The 16,844-nt window shown below is 35.1% G+C and overlaps 1 protein-coding gene across 3 annotated transcripts in view; it reads left to right on the top strand.

The window, feature by feature from the left end:
- The window catches only part of KIDINS220 (kinase D interacting substrate 220), a 75,361-nt gene extending 58,754 nt beyond the window's left edge, over positions 1 to 16,607 (top strand). Inside the window, exons 25-30 of one of the 3 annotated variants that reach the window (XM_053973644.1) lie at positions 1,524 to 1,634; positions 2,480 to 2,536; positions 8,848 to 8,988; positions 10,757 to 10,855; positions 11,712 to 11,960; positions 14,214 to 16,607. In XM_053973644.1, the coding sequence (XP_053829619.1) occupies positions 1,524 to 1,634; positions 2,480 to 2,536; positions 8,848 to 8,988; positions 10,757 to 10,855; positions 11,712 to 11,960; positions 14,214 to 15,482 (1,926 nt within the window). In that variant the 3' untranslated portion in view covers positions 15,483 to 16,607. The remainder of the gene's footprint in view (positions 1 to 1,523; positions 1,635 to 2,479; positions 2,537 to 8,847; positions 8,989 to 10,756; positions 10,856 to 11,711; positions 11,961 to 14,213) is intronic. The other 2 variants (XM_053973645.1, XM_053973646.1) reach the window with 2 other exon arrangements.
- Positions 16,608 to 16,844: the final 237 nt, after the last annotated feature.

Below are 16,844 nucleotides of genomic sequence, written 5' to 3'. Positions count from 1 at the left end.
GCTGGGCACTTGAATGCAGTTTGATTGTTAAGCATTTAATGCTTGGGGGTTTTCCACATGGCTTAAGCTTTTAGTGGAACACTGAGGCATTAAATTATTCTGTGGTATTTTCTGGAAATTAATCTTGCTTCAAAAAAAAAGTTCACATTAATTGTAGAATGTGCCTTATGACAGTGGAATAGTTTTAATTCAGTGAACTTTCCTGCATCATTCTATACTAGCCAAATAATGTAAGGCAAAGGCTAGGTAACCAAACTTCCCCATTTAGACGAATGGTTACAATGAATATTGTGTAACTTCGTATGTTGGAAGAGCATATGAAATTTTTGTGGTATTCATGTGAAAGTGCTCAGAATCTACCTCTAGCAGCTAAAAATATGGAACCATTTTTACTTTCCATAAAGTGCTTGAAGTTGTAGCATATGCTGCCTACATAAATGATATACTGAGAAATTAAACTTGAATTTCTCAGTTCATTTAGAGCTGCTTCTGAATACAGAAGTTTTTAAGTCCTTATTGGCAAATCTAAATATTTCAAAAAATTTTACTCCTTCCTCATAGATTATCCCTTTAGTCATAGAATTATTTACTCTATACTAAATTTGGTGTTGTAGACTAATCAGAATCTTGTCATGTGCAGAAACACAAATCAGATAATATGTTCTCTTGTGAAGTATCTGGATAATACAATTTGGAAAATGCTACACATAGAAACATCAGAAATCAGTAATACAGCCATTATTTTGAGATTTCTTTTAGGTTTTTATGGTGTTTTGTTGGTTTTTAGTTTGTTTCTTTTTTTGAGGGGTGGGTAGTTGTATTAAGAACTGGGCAATGAGTTGAAAGCAATGAGTGCTGTAATTCTGCTTTTCCGAAAGTCTAAATTAACACTGTCCCTTGAAATGGTATTTGTATTGAACAACATGCATTAATGTGTTTCCAGCAAAACAAAGCTCCAGTACTGTCTGCTATAAGCATCTGTTCATATGTTTACAAAATCTAGTGTTTGTGGGAGCCCCCAGGTTGGGTGCCACAAATATGGGAAGTTCTAGTGATGCTATTATGTATCACACTTACTGTTTATTTGGTACAATTGTCTTGGCTATTGACAATTGACTCAAAGTTTTGATGATTCTTAGTTGATAAGGTCAGAGAGTGAAATTGTCAGAATTATTGTTAAATTATCCTTTTCCCATATTGAAAGCAGATGTTAGAGTGTAGCTACCAAAACCATTCTGATTCTATTCCTCCAGAAAACTATACCAGAGCAGCAATTGGCTCAGAGGAAAAAAAGGGGGTCATTTGCTGAGTGATTTTGAAGAATTCACTCCAGACCTTTTGATTGAATTCTGTTCAATGATTCAATGCAAAAGTAAAGAAAGCTATTAGTAATTGCTCTTTTTTACTTTATGAAACTCAACTAGAGGATGTGTTTTGTTGTAATGATTTTTATTTTATTATTATTACATTTTGATTTGTGTAATTGTTTGTCCCTTTTTTGTTACACCTTTTTTTTTCCATAGCCATTCTTTGCCCCATATCTTTACATGCCAAGGTATTACCCTGGCAGTTCTCATCTCATCTCACGTCCACCACTAAAAACGAGTTTGTCCAGAGATCAGAACAATGGCCTAGTAAGTATTTTGAAGGGTAATTCAAATATTAACATAGACAATAAATATAGTGAGTAATGAAATTGAAGGTTATTAATGATGATTCTCTGTTAGACAAGCATAAGCTTTATATTATAAGTATTTTAAGCAAAGGTGTTACTAACATGTAATGTAAATGTATTTTGTTTTATCTTTAGAAATTCCTTACAGAGGAGGAGAATCACCTATGATACTGGCAAAAAATATGTTAATGAAAATGCCAACTGTACTATAGTGCCAAAATAGATGTAGTGATATAAGAAAATGAGTGCTACTTGTAAATTTATGTTCAATTTTTTTAATAATATGTCACAAGTTCTTTGTATCTGGAGAAGATAAAATTACATCCCTTAATGTTGTAAAAAATGCTAGAAACTGGAAGATCAAATTTAAATGTTAAAAGAAATATTTTTAGTATTTTAGTAAAACAAAATACATTTTATCTTAAGTGTTTTTGCAAGTACATATAATTCAGTTTTACCTGTTAGAAGGGCAAAACTAGCAGACTTTCCTAGCTTCTCATAGAATAATAAATTTCCTATTTACAATTATTTATTTTACTGACAGATGGCTGTTCAAATGGAATTATGAACTAAGGAAAGATAAAAAAGTAAAAGCCTCACTTATTGGTTGCTTTAATTATAGGGTATTGATACAATGAGCAAGGCTGTTAAGAGGTGTTAAAAGCTTTTAACACTTAAAGAAAACAAATGTGTTTCTATTGAATTATGTATTATTATGAGATCATTCTCATTCACTGTTTACTTCATAATTTTTGTTGAGCCCTTGATCATTTTACCCAAACCATAATATTTTGTTGTTGTTAGGATGTTATCAAGGAGGATGCTGATGAGGGGCTTCCTTCACCCACAGACCCCTCAATGGTAAACGAGTAGTCATGTGGTGTGGAAATTTTAGCATCTCATTGCTTTTTCAGCAGTAATGAGTCTGCATTAATCATAACTGCAGTTCACTAACACTGCATCAGTGGCTTTGGTGGGCAAATAGAGTAGTTGAAAACTAATGTAGTTCGTGAATGAATTTAAAAGCTAATATTTCACTTGTAAGATGTACTCTATTTTCCCCTGTAGTTTTCCCCTTTTCTTTCTCAGTAGCTGTGGTGAGCTTTCAGTAAAGTGTTGTGGTAGCTGAGCAGAGTGTAGAATGACAGCTGGTCATTCAGTGCTTAAGTTCTAGAAGTAATTGTGTTTTTCTGCTTCAGTCAACTCTCTTGTCCGAACCCTACTTGTTTAGTTGGTGACATAAAGCTATTACAGGTAACATAGTATAAGGCAGCTTTGATAGAAATGGAAAAATAAAACATTGCTGGTCATAAGCTTATTTTTGAGTCAGAATGTTAACAGTTACCTTTTCTATGACTTGTTTTGTTTTATCCTAAGTATTCATACTTAGGTAGAAGTTTTAACTCTAATTATGGTAATCGTGATTTATACCAAAACAAAGAGTTTAATGTGACTGTCACGATTCTCTTAATATTTGCTGCCAATAGTTGTTGGCAAGAGTTATAGTTTGATTGCATTTACTTTTTCTTTTAGTAAATAGTTGCAAAAATGTCTTTCTACTGTTGTGCAATGAAAAAACAAACCCCACACAGATTCCAAACTCTGTTTAACTGTACATAACTTTCACTGAGAAGCCACGTATGTGCAGTGCAATTGAAAAGGTATGCTACATTTCTCTCTCCCAAGTCTGTTTTTACCTTGTGTGAAGAGATGACTTTGGAGTAATTTTTCCTTTGGAAATGCCATCCTTGTCTTTGATTCCTTATCTCATTCTTTTCCAAGACCTCTGAGACTTGTCAGTGTAAGGAAAATTAAGGACTTTCTCAAAAGTATTAGTGTGATGGCTGAGGAGTGTGTGTCTCCCTGATTGTGACAAGGGGCACAAGCCAGGAAAAGTGGGATTTAGTCTTGAGGCAAAGTAGTGAATGAGTTCCAGCAGCAGAACTCAAACTGGATGTCTCTGCTGCTTGCTGCTGAGTGTGTATCTTAACACACATTGAGGTGCAGCTTCAAACAGCCGTTTAAAAGACTCCTTTAAGTTAAGTAACCTACTGCCTCTAAGTAAGAAAATACAGGAATTAAAACATTAGAAAGAAACTTCATTTGAGATAATGATAATGGAAGATTTTGTTAGATCTGTTTATTAATTTAATTTATACTATTGTGAGTCTGTAATGCAGCATATCAGATCATATACTTTTCTAAGACTTAGCACTATTTAACCTACCTAAATAGGTGTAAATCTAAAACTTTTGATTTTTTTTTAAAGTCTCTTGGGAAGTTGACAAGAAGGTTGTTAGTCAGGATATGATATGCACTGTCTTATCAGGGTTTTATCTACTCTAAATCCACTTCTTTTGTCAACTATATTGAATTTTCTATGAAACGAAACTATTATATTTGTGTTACGTGCTACAATTATCTGTAGATGATGGGTACAGTAATTTCATCCAGCTATTTAGGTAGCTCTTAATTGATGGGTCGTTGCTACTGTATAAGTGATCCAACTTATTAAATGGTTTGATGCACGCAAAGTAATTAAATAAAATAAAAAAACCTACACAAAGTAGTTAATGAACACCAAGATGTGTAATTGGTTTGGTGATTGAAAACAAGAGGAGCATGTAGAATCAAAATTGTCTTTCATGCTAAACTGGCAAGGAGCCAGAAATGTTGCAACTCCTGTGTAAAATAGGGAATAATCATTGTTTTGAATGCTTGAGTCATAACAGGGCAAAAAAAAAAAAGGATTACTCAGGAGTATAATTTTTTTTTCATACAGATCATAATTTCTGCTTATTGCATGAGTTGACAGAACTGTGTGGAGGCTGTTACATGATCTAGTTATGGGTCTGCTGTTGTTATCAGTCTGATGTTGGAGTGACCAGGTTCTGAAATTCCAGACCATCATCATTAGTCTCATAATATCTGTGTAAGTCTAGGTTAGCTTAGTAAAAATCAGGAATGTTTTGAGTATAGTCACCCTGTATCAAGCATTTTACTTTAGCCACCTTCTATACTTAGATTCTGTTGCTGATGATAAAACTTGTCTATCTCAGACCACAGTTTACTGTTCTTTGCTGAGTGGATCAAAACATAGATGTCAAACTGGTAAGCTGACCAAATATCATCTATTTAGTTGTATCAGCATGAAGGTGCATTGCAAATTTTAGGTTATCAGCTTGAATCACTAATGAAAATAGTCTTAAGATGCCGTCCTTTGTCATCTGTGATGGAGACAAACAGGCATTTCTGCTGGCTTTACTGTACAAATGCTTATTTCTGAATAACTGCAAAAACTTCTAGAGTGCCCTTTTGAAGAGTTTGTAGATGGATTGCAGTGTTACCAGTTATAAAATGGTAACATGGAATGGTTCACAGAATCCCCTTTTATGTTAGAAATCAAACTAGCATTAGCAGTGCTTATCTGTCGTAAACTTGATTTTGTGCTGTAGTTTGCAATGTTAATTTTTACTTCTTTTTCTAAGAAGTAGCTTGTTCCAATAAGATTACTTTGTTTAAATACATTTTTTCATACTGCACTGAATATATAATCCATTAAGATGTAGTATTATGTGTGCTTTGACTGTAGACTAACATGGCCCAGAGCATGTAGTATAGATAAACATAGAGTACTTATTAAGAAACTGAAGTACTTTTGAAAAGTTTGAGCATGAATGAAAATGTATGGCATAGGAGTTTTCTTACAGATTTTCCAGTGCTTTTGTGTAGCATTTTTGTGCTTTGAATATTTGTGCTTATAAGAAATAACTTCTCTATTCTGTGGGTGGTGCTGATTTGTTTTGGAGACTTTTTGGGGCAAGGGGTGGGGGCAAGGGGCATTGGTAGATTTGGTTAGAAAGAAGTTTGAAAAGTTGTTTGAGGTACATTGGTAGTATGTGATCTTGAGATGGCAGGAGAATGTTTCATTAAAAGGAGGATTTTCTGTCAGAAACATAATCTAAAACCTTTATGCAAAATGGAATATAGCAAGTGGTTTTTTTACAAATGCAGAACAGAATAGTCTGCTCATAAAAATAGTATTTGTATAGCATATCCTAAATGTATATTTTGGAGACCTATTTTAAAAGTTTCATTATATTATGAAAATATCCTGTGTCTGCCCTAACCCTGATTTCTTGTTTACTTCAAAGCATGTTCTCTGTATGTTCAACCTTTGTGATGTCACTTTAAGCTGTTGTTTCTTTAATTCTGTTTTGTCCTTTTCTCAAAGCTGTGTAAGTCTGAGTTAAACAAAAACAGACAGGTACAGCCACTTTCTGTGAATTCTCATTCACTTGTTTCAGAGTCATTCCAGAAGCTATCATACTGGTGCTTCATGCTGGGCTGTCTGTAAACTAATGCTCATTACTAGCCTTGAGGTTTGTTTTGACAAGCTGCTTTTAGCTTTTGCATGGCAAATACTTTTCCGACTAATGTTCTCTAAGCATCTCTTAACAAAACCACTAAGGCTGAAAAATGTGTCAGTTTAAGTACAGTTTTAATTCACTTACATGATGACAATATCCCTAAAGCTATTACATTACTTATTCTTCAGAGAGTGCTTTTCATAAAGAATGATTTGGATTAATGTGCATCTATTTCAAACAGTTCACACTTCAACAAAAATAGTCTAAATATTTCAGCTTTTATGTATCTTTTTTATACACTGAAAGCAAAGTTTCTAAACTAGGTCTTAATGCATGCAGAAAGAATTGCTTGTCCTTGATTGTTAGAAAAATATTTTGATCTGAACGAGAATCTGTTAAATTAGAAGTGTTTAAAACTTTTCTTCATTTATTTCTGGGTATATCATAGATAATGTATTTAATAGATTCTGAGAACAAAGGCAATTGCTAATACATGTTGATTTGGGACCATTTATTTTAGTGGTGCCACAAAGTAATTTTGGCTAAAATAGTTTCTTTTATTTTAATTGATAAGCCTTCTTTCAAAAAATAATTAAGATTTGAATTAACTTAGTATCTTGTCTTTGTTGATGTATTGTCTAACTCATGCCAATAGTAAATATTGTGTTTTATGAGGAAATAATGGATAAAGCTGGTATTCTGAAGAATAACCCACAGTGATTTCTTAAAGAGGAAAGTTAAAGATGTTAATAAAAGAAGTATATGATAAATAGATTATGGGTGAAGCTTCATTCTGTCATTTTCATAATTTTGATGATTGGCTTATATCCTTGACATGATACAATTTTTAGATGTGCTAAAAATCAGACTAAATTAAGACCTAAAATTTGTTCTTTAGATGCCTATATGATAACTAATAAGGTATTATAGGCACCTAATTATCAAGACATTGCAGTATCTGAAAAGTAGCTAGCATGTCCTCTAAAGCAATACCAAACCCTAGTTTAAGTGCCTAGACTGGAGTGGAATTAAAGTGTTTAAATTTTCTGCAGTAATTTAAGTAGATTGCCTTCCCAGAAAATGGGATATATCTTTTGTTTGTTTATTATTAAACACATCAGTTGACGTGACATTAAAAAAAATAGGAATGGTTAAAGAAACAAAGATTTGCGCTCCAGCTATTTCCAGGCAAGTGTGTGAACTGCCAAGTTCAAATTCCCTACAACCCCCCCAGTAGTGATCCCAAATGAAGCTGATAGTTACACACTTTAAAGTCCATTTCAAGGACATCTGGTGGAGAACTTTGGGGCACTTACATGTAATATTACCTAAACTTTGAAACTGAGAGTAGCTTGGGTCAGGAGTGTGCCTAGCTCCCCAGATCAGGATATCTTTGATAAGAGTAAGTCAGAACTCTGAGGTAGTAGATAATGGGGTTTTGGATTGCTGCCTTGGAATTACTAGTTGAATAAATTATTTGTAAATATCCTGGGTTAGATAATTCAGATAAGGTTAATGGCATTCTCTGTGATAACTTGGTTTTCATAAGCAATATATTGAGGTCTAGTAATTTAATAATTTATCTAGTAATTTATATTAATTCTGAAAAATTAGACACAACGTAATTAAATGAAAATGGGAGACAATATTACGGCTCCAAAACCAGTCTTCATTGGTAATTTGAGGAATATAATAGAACTTGATCAACTGGATAGTCAAAATGCACTTTTACATCCCAGGGTTTGTGCATGTGATGATGATCCCTGAAGCTTAGAAGCTGTCTTGTATCCTCCAAAATGAGCTGTTTGGTGCACAGTCTACAATGCTGCACCCAAATCTTCACGCTAGGAAAAAAGGGAAGGTTCAACCTCCCTCACGAGAGCATACAAATATTTTTTAACTGATAGAACTGATTCTGATTTTGCTTTTAGGAATTTGGAATCACTAGTGTAACTGCATAGGTTCCCATCCAGGGGGAATGTGGGTTTTTTTAAAGAACATACTGCCTTAATATACTGTCTACCTGCAGATGCATTTGTTTTAGTTTTCCACACTTTCTTTGGAATTCCCAGAAGCTAGCAACATTAACAGGACAACTCTTGTGTTACAGAGCTGAATTATAAATAATTTCTACCTGAATCTTGCCCAAGTTCGGGGTACATGAAGCATCCTCATAGTATCTTGTATTTGCAGTGCTGCTGTTTCAGTACTGTTCAGCCCCTTGGCTGATCTTGCATAAATAGAGCTGAAGGAATCTCTGGAAAATGAACAGATATTGTTAAAATTTTTGTTAAAATTAATCCAAGTAGTTATATTTGTTTTGAGTGTCTTTGAGTTTTAAGTCATCTTTGTCTGATAATAAACCAGGAGATTTTAAGACAGAAAAATCTAAGTTGTATCTGCATTATTTGAGAAAATAAAAAAATCCCAAAACCAAACTAACTACTAAAAACTTGTAGTTTTCCTTTAGAGGAAAACTTGTGAGTGAAACTTCATTGTAAATTGATTAACCTGTACTTAATATTTCTGATTTTTATGTTTCTTTACTTAAAATTATGTAAGAAGGTTATTTTGTCACAAAGGCAGGACTCAAGGTTTTTTTCTCCTATAAATACATATAATTAATGTTTCCCAATATATAGATATTCTGATAGTAATTAAAAATGCCTGTGCATTCTTATTCTCATCTCTTAATTTTGAAATATAGTTGAACACAGCTTGATTTGTGTTAGTGTGTATTGTGAATTTCTGGGTGTACTGAGTACTGGAACAAGTCTTATGGGCATATTTTCTCACTTACAGGGAGCAGGCACAGGGTCAGCCACAGGAGTATCCCATGTATCTCTGAGCACAATGAGTGTGGAAGCTGTGTGTGAGAAGCTAAAGCAGATAGATGGTCTGGACCAGAGCATGCTACCTCAGTACTCTGCAACTATAAAAAAGGTATCAGCTGAATTTCATTAATGTGTTTAGTTCCTAAACATGGAGATACACAAGGAGAGGAAAATATTGTTACCTCTTTTCTTGAAAATGTTTATTTAAACACATCAGATGTTAAAATAACATCCTACGTTCTGTGCGTGACAAGTTTGGAGGACATTTTAATACAAGCATTCATTTTTCAGAGAAAATGCTCTCTGTTGAAAAGGACAAACACTCAGAAATATAAATGCTGATGAGACTGGTTATTCTGAGAAAAGAAGCAAGAAAATTTTTTTCAGAATTGCCACGTTTAATGAAAAAATAAAAAGGGTTGCAAATGTGTTCTATATCTAGGTAGCAGTATCCCTTACTTTTTCCTCTGTGAAAAATTGGCACATCTCTCCTGTTGTAAATGAATGTTGAAGATGGTTCAATTTCTTTATCACAGTCCACATTTATTTGCTTGAGAAAAAGGTCGCTGTATATTTTTCTGTCTCTCCTCTTTTCTGTGATTACATTAACACTGAATTGTTTTTTGCTCTTTTTTTTCACCATTGTGTGTGCTCTTTTTTACAAAGAAAGAAGGGAAAAATATGAAGGTTGTCATTAGTGTTTTTGCTGAGCTCAATTTGTCCTGGAACCTATAGTATCTTAAATAATATGGAAGGATTTGATTCAAGGATTAAGAGACAGGTTTATCATAGGAAGCTTCAGCAAAGTTACTCAAAGCAAGAAGTAGGATGTTAGATTGCAGATCATTAAGTGAAGCTGCAAAAAATTTTAGTTGCTTCTTTTCTCCAGAGTGAAAGAAGGATGTGCTCATCAGTTATCTCTGATGAGATTCCTCTTACTTCTATTCTTGCATTTCTTACAAGGGATATAATGTAAAAAAGAAGGAAGAAAGTGGCTCAGCCTGGTCTTTTTCCTGGTTTGACTAAGACCATCTGCTGGGATATGGGTACAAAACCATTGAGATCCCTCAGTGTAAGCCGAGCTCTCAACTTGGGTCTTCCATTTTCTGGCTGCTCTTCTAAGACATGGTTCCTCTTTTACATTCTGTCCATACACTGATATATGGTATAAAGAGAAATACCTGTCATTGTTATGTAATGGAAATGGTTCTGTGTTGAATTTGGTGGGTTTGGAAGTTAAGCACTGTATAAACATGCCCAGTGTGAGGAATCACCTTCCTAGAATATAGATCTTGTTTAAGCACTTCTGTGTTGATCTCTGATTGATGATGAACATTAGAAAGAAGTCTAATCTTCTATCCCTGGGAATTTCTGATGATGGGAGGAATGTAAGCCTGTTTTATGCAGAGAGGGAACTTAATGGAGGTAGTACTTGATCTTAGATTCCTCAAGGCAGGGGTCAGATGCTGCCTGGGACTTCATTGTCTGATTATCTTCAAATGCTTGGGTGTCTGCCGTCCATTTCTGTTCTGAGTTGGAGAAATGTAAGCAGATCAATATGGCTTATTGTCCCTGAAATTTTCCACCACTTATGTGTTGTTTCCTTATGTCTGTATGTAGGACACTATCATATTGCCTTTTTAATACACATTTTTAATGGGTTTAATATTTCCATAGGTGTTTCTTGTCCATCAGCAATCATCACTAAATAGACTTCTATAAAAACATATGGTTTTATATAGAATTGGACTTAATAGTGACTTTGGGAAATTTGACTAGTAGTCTGCATCCAGCTTTACCTCTACCTTTTTAGTCTGTTACTGCCATGACATAATTCTTGTATCCATAATTTACATTATTTAGTTTTATTTTTTTAGGCAAATATAAATGGCCGTGTCTTGGCTCAGTGCAACATTGATGAATTGAAAAAAGAAATGAATATGAATTTTGGTGACTGGCACCTATTCAGGAGCATGGTAAGATTTTCTGTTCAGTGTTCAGATCATCATAAATTAGGCTTTTTCAATATTAGTCTTTCTTTCTTTCTTATTGCTTCCTTATTGTCATCATCTTTAAGTTTGTAAGTATTGTCTTAAAGCATGAATGCATCTGCTGTTTTGTTACTTTGTCTTTTTGTCTTAAGCAGTAATGAGTAACTGTATGCCTATGAATTTGCATCCTAATTGATTGTGAACTCTGAAGTTTTACCTCCTTTTTTTGTGGGATCTTTTTTTTCCTGTATGGGTTCCCTTTTTGAAATTTGCTTATTTTAATGAAATGGTCAGAACTTAACTATTTTTTAAATCTCTGTCTGACTGTTGAAGTAAGTCAAGGAATTCAAAGTATGTGTTAATAATAAGTGCAAGGAATTGGGCAGCCAGGCTGTTACAGTGAGGGTTATGCATGACAGAGAACTGAGTTTTCTCTTAAGTATTTTTAGATATTGTCAGTTTTCTTCTTGAAATAACAGTGTGTCTCTCAACTGTAAGTCAGTCTTGAAAACACCAAGAATTACATGATGAGATATATTGTTAGATACAAAGTGTTTGGTTTTGTTTTAATATCTGTAATTTATCACTTACTAGTTTTACAAGAATTGAAGTATTTTTGTGGCATGTGGGTTCTTTCAAGGGTTTGAGCAGTATTAAGAATAATTTGTATATACAAAAGAATTATCAAGTGATTTTTCTACTTTTTCATGGTCAAAACTGCATATACAGTTAACACTTTTACAGCTGTGAATTCCTCATTCCTATTTTTAATAGAATTCTTGTTTATCAATTTCTTCTATTTATGTAATTACATTTAAACTGTCTCTCTTTGCATGTTAAGATACTTGAAATGAGAAATTCAGAAAATCAGGCTGCTCAGGAAGATCCTCGTGGAGCAACGGAGCATGGTACAACTGCGATTCCTCACACTGACCTTACTCGCCGTGCTGGCCATAGCACCGAGCTGCCTCACACTGAGCTGACAAGTCTTGCTGGTCAAGCTCCCTACACACTGAACTTCAGCTTTGAAGAACTCAACACAATTGGTCTTGATGAAGCTCCTCCACGCCATAGTAACTTAAGTTGGCAGGTATTTAATAGAGAAATGTATTCTGCATGCTTACCTGTATGGAAAAGAAGCTTTTTTCCAGGCTTGCTGTAGACAAGTCAACAAATAAGTCTCTAGGTTAGTTCAGATGCTTTCAGTTCTCAGTCTTGGCAAAGTGTAGTTCTGCAGAGATGTAAAACTCTAACCATACCCTGAGTTGAAGTCTTTAATTTTTGCCGACTGAAAACTATTCATCTGTTCCAGTAATCACTCTTCATGACAAAAAAACTGAAGCTATCATGCTTTTCTCATCTAGCCTAGGGTGGTGTCTTCCAAGGCTTCTGTATTTTTGTATTATTATTCAGGCTTTGTATATGAAATATTTTAGCTATGTGCTAACCAGAGGTTAGCCCATTCAACAAATATATTTGTTAGGCTTTTGAAAATAAGACAGTGCTCCATGACATTAGAACCTTTTCCTTACAACATATAACCTGTTCATAGATTGCAGAACTGATATGTGTTGCAGCGCATTTGGGGGGACCCTGCGGGGTGTCCCCAGGGGGACCCCCTAAGCTGTGAGTTTGCTGGTAGCAGCAGGCAGGCAAGGAGACTCCACACGGCTTCTGAGGGTACTCATTAGATCAGGGTTTATTGGGGTCCTACCCCCGGGAGGCAGCATGGTTTTGCGGGGGGGAAGGGGAGGGGGAGAGAGGGGCCGAGAGAGCACCGGCCAGGAGAGCCGGCTCAGAGAGAGAGCCCCCTTCCTCCGGCACACTTAACAGGGAGATTCAAAGTAGGCGCGGAATAAGACTGGACCAATGGGATTACAGACACATGATACTTCAGAGGGGATTACAGGCTTGGAATTAACCATACATTTTTGAGGGGTGAGACAGAGCATAACTAAAATATAACACCACAGACATCCTTCTCCAACTGTGGTTTCTGCCATAGGTTGTCGTCAGTTTTCTCCTGCATCTTAGGAGACCACGTGAAGTGTAGTCAGTTGGTGGCTAAGTAGTAGTTAGAATTAAAAAAAAAAAAAAAAAAGAAACAGCAAACCCAGTGGGGTGAGCCCTTTTCATCTCTAAAAGTAAATTATAAAATCTTGAAGGTGCAACACAATAAAAAGACACCCCAAATTCCTAACTATAGGTGATGCTTTCAATAATCACCATTGTGAAACTGGGTTTGGGATGTATATTCCAGATATAGATTTCTATCCCAGATACTTCTGAGTGTGTGTATGCATGTCTGTGTATGTTTGTAGGATACAATTACTCTTACTGCCCATTTCCATGGAGTATCAATGTATGTTTTTTCTAGACCAAAGTGGCATTACACACATTTGATGTATTTGAATAAACAGTGCTTCTGATGCCTATATAGTTATCTAAAGTTGAATCAAAGGAATGAGAAAGGTAGTTTGTCCTTAAGAAAACATTAGAATTCACCTGTTAGAATTTTTTAAGTCAATACTGACTTGTATTGCAGCTTCTTTGTTGTGGTGAATTGACCCTGGCTGGATGCCAGGTGCCCACCAGAGTTTTTTTATCACTGCCCTCCTCAGCTGGGCAGAGGAGAGGAAATATAATGGAAGGCTTGTGGGACAAGATAAGGGCAGGGAGAGATCACTCACCAGGGAACATCATTGGCAAAACACTTGGGGAAATTAGTTTAATTTGTTACCAATGATATCAGAGTAGGATAGTGAGAAATAAAACCAAATTCTAAAAGCAGACATGGAGGCAAAGAGGGTTATATTTGTCAGAAAACTGATTTTTCTGAAAACAGATACGTGCAATGGAATTTTGCCAGGATATATTGAAGTATGTATGGTGGAGCTCTTTTAAAGATGTTTTTGAGATTTGTTCAACATTTAGATGAATTCTTGCTGTCTTTCTAATATGAAATGCAAATTTTGTAAATGTATGAAATGTATTAGAAAAGCCCATCTTGACATACAAATCCAGTTTTCATAATTATATGCTCAAAAGAGTTTGTCTCAAATGCACTGGATATAAATTCTTGTTTTGTGGAAATTTTCCATTATGGGAACCAACAATCAGAATATATTCTAAGTTTATTTTGTGTGTGTGATTCCATATATATGTTTATAGTAAGATTATTTTAATTATAGTGTTTACAATTTCACTTGCATAATCTTATTTGCAGCAATGAAAAGAATAACTTAAAGTACATATTTAATGCTCTGAGTTATTTCATGTAAGATCGATAAAAGTAAAAATATGTAGTTCCTTTACAGCTATCTTTTTCTCTTTTTTTTTCCAGTCACAAACTCGTAGAACTCCAAGTCTTTCAAGTCTTAACTCTCAAGATTCTAGTATTGAAATATCAAAGCTTACAGACAAGGTGCAGGCAGAGTACAGAGATGCATACAGAGAGTATATTGCTCAAATGTCACAGTTAGAAGGAGGTGCCAATTCTACCACAGTAAGTGGGAGGTCCTCCCCTCATAGCTCAAGTGCTTTCTATATGGGCCAGAGCACATCAGCGGGCTCCCTGCACTCCAGTGCAGAACAGGAAAAAGGAAAAGATGGTGAACAGAAACAAGATGATGGAAGAAAGTCCTTTTTACTGAAGAGGAATGATGTTGATTACAGTACTTCAGGTGTTTCTACTAATGATGCATCTCCTTTGGATCCTATTACTGAAGAAGATGAAAAATCTGATCAATCTGGTTCCAAGCTTCTGCCAGGAAAGAAGTCTTTGGAAAGACCAAGTATTTTCCAGGCTGCAGATTTAAAGCTTAAGGGAGTTACTCTCCGATATCAGAAACTTCCCAGTGATGAAGATGAGTCAGGAACTGAAGAATCAGATAATACTCCACTTCTTAAGGAAGGTAAAGATAAGAAAACAGATATCAAAATAGAGAAGCAGCCCAAATCTCCAGAACATGGTTCTGAACCTATTAGAACCTTCATCAAAGCAAAGGAGTATTTGACAGATGCCCTTTTGGATAAGAAAGATTCATCTGACTCTGGTGTAAGATCCAACGAAAGTTCTCCAAATCATTCCCTCCACAATGAAGGAGCAGATGATTCACAGCTTGAAAAGGCAAATCTCATTGAGCTTGAAGATGACAGTCACAGTGCAAAAAGAGGAATTCCACACAGCCTTAGTGGCCTTCAAGATCCAGCTGAGGTTCGCATGTCTATTTGCTCAGAAGATAAGAAAAGCCCTTCTGAAAGCAGCCTGATAGCAAGTAGCCCCGAAGAGAGCTGGCCAGCCTGCCAGAAAGTCTATAATTTAAACAGAACCCCTAGTACAGTCACCTTAAATAACAACAGTGCTCCAAGCAATCGAGCTAATCAAAATTTTGAAGAAATACAAGGTATCAGAGATCCATCTCAAATTATCCTGCACCCTGGCTCAGGTTCCAATTCAACTGCAGTTCAGAATGAGAACCTGAAGACGGCTGCTCACAAGCGAGGCCAGCGTTCAAGTTATACCAGGCTTTCAAAAGATTCATCAGAGCTCCACACCGTTGCAGCCTCAGAGGGGGCTGGTTTTGGAGAAGAGAGAGAGAGTATCCTGTGAAAAGCAGCCAGGTTAAAAAGAATATGCTCATGAATTGCAGCTTGGAATTTTTTGTCAGTCTGTGGTTACATTAATCTCCGTAGTTCAAGCTTTTAATATTTTAAAAGAAGGCCTAGATTATTTTCAGTCATTTTCTCTGAAAGGAGGAGTAATTTTTACCAGAAGCAAACTACTTCAGGCCTTCCCCACATGTAAAAGCAGTAGTTGTCAGCATGGAAAATCAGTTCTTCATTAAAACACAGTGCAAAGGTTTGGTCAGGGGCAGATTTTACAGAAGTATGGTTTAATTATGAAAAGTACAATATGATTTTGCTTTTCTCTTGGGATATATCTTACTTATCCCATCTAAACATTCCATTAATTCTCCATATCTGCAAGTAAAGTTAATGCTGTCCATCCTTGCCATTTGATGTTCAAGATGCCAAAACATTGAATAGCACAACCTTACCAAGCTTTGCATTAATTTATGAATTAATGTGTACAACATAAATTACATATGTTGAAATTTGAGTGTTGAGGTACTTGTTTGGCTATATGTATGCTTTTGCTCTCTGTATGTTCAGTAGTTACTGTTGAATTTGTGAACTTTGGGTAGGGTGGTGATAAGGTTTGTAAGGAATGTTGTCTTGATGTGTCTATGGAATTGGCAGTTATTTATAAGGTAATACCTTATCATTGACTTAGTGGATCCATTATTTATTATAGGTACACAGTTTTGCAGTCATTCAATAGATGGTCTCTGTAGATGCAACCACCAGATTAAAATATTGTAAGGATAAAGTATGAATATGATGATTTATGATTTACGAATTTATGAAGCATTTGTGGCTGTGTGTGGTTTTTCCTTGGTACAGTGTTTATCATTTGGTTATGGAAAGAAAAATAAGCAGTGTTTGCCATTTTAAAACTAATGCATACCTTTTGGAATCTTGTCAAAGCTGTTCTCCAGCTTCTTTATTTCTGAAGTACAGTGTTTGAAGATTTTTTTAATCATCTAAGTAATGTACCTGAATGATGTTATAGCAAATACTTGTACTGTCCAGTGAAATCTGCATGGTTTTGAGGAAGAATTGTTCAAGCTAGAGTCTGCTAATAGAAAGAAAATAAAAAATAAATTGGCATGTTGGGCTTGTGTCCAAATTTCTTTTTATTTGCAGTACTTTGTTTCTTCACTTGATAAAAATGTTAAATCCATGTTGTTATGGGTTAAAGTACTACACAGATTCAATTATTTAATATGCATTAAAACAATATACTTTTTACTATAATACTAAATAAGTATAAAAATTCATTTGATAAATGAAATTACCAAAACAGACATTTCTAAATATGTGCTGTGAGCTACAGAGAAGTGGACACCTC

This window comes from Vidua macroura, chromosome 3 (assembly GCF_024509145.1).
Source record: "Vidua macroura isolate BioBank_ID:100142 chromosome 3, ASM2450914v1, whole genome shotgun sequence".
Classification (NCBI taxonomy): domain Eukaryota; kingdom Metazoa; phylum Chordata; class Aves; order Passeriformes; family Viduidae; genus Vidua; species Vidua macroura.
This window is presented reverse-complemented; position numbering and strand designations above follow the sequence as displayed.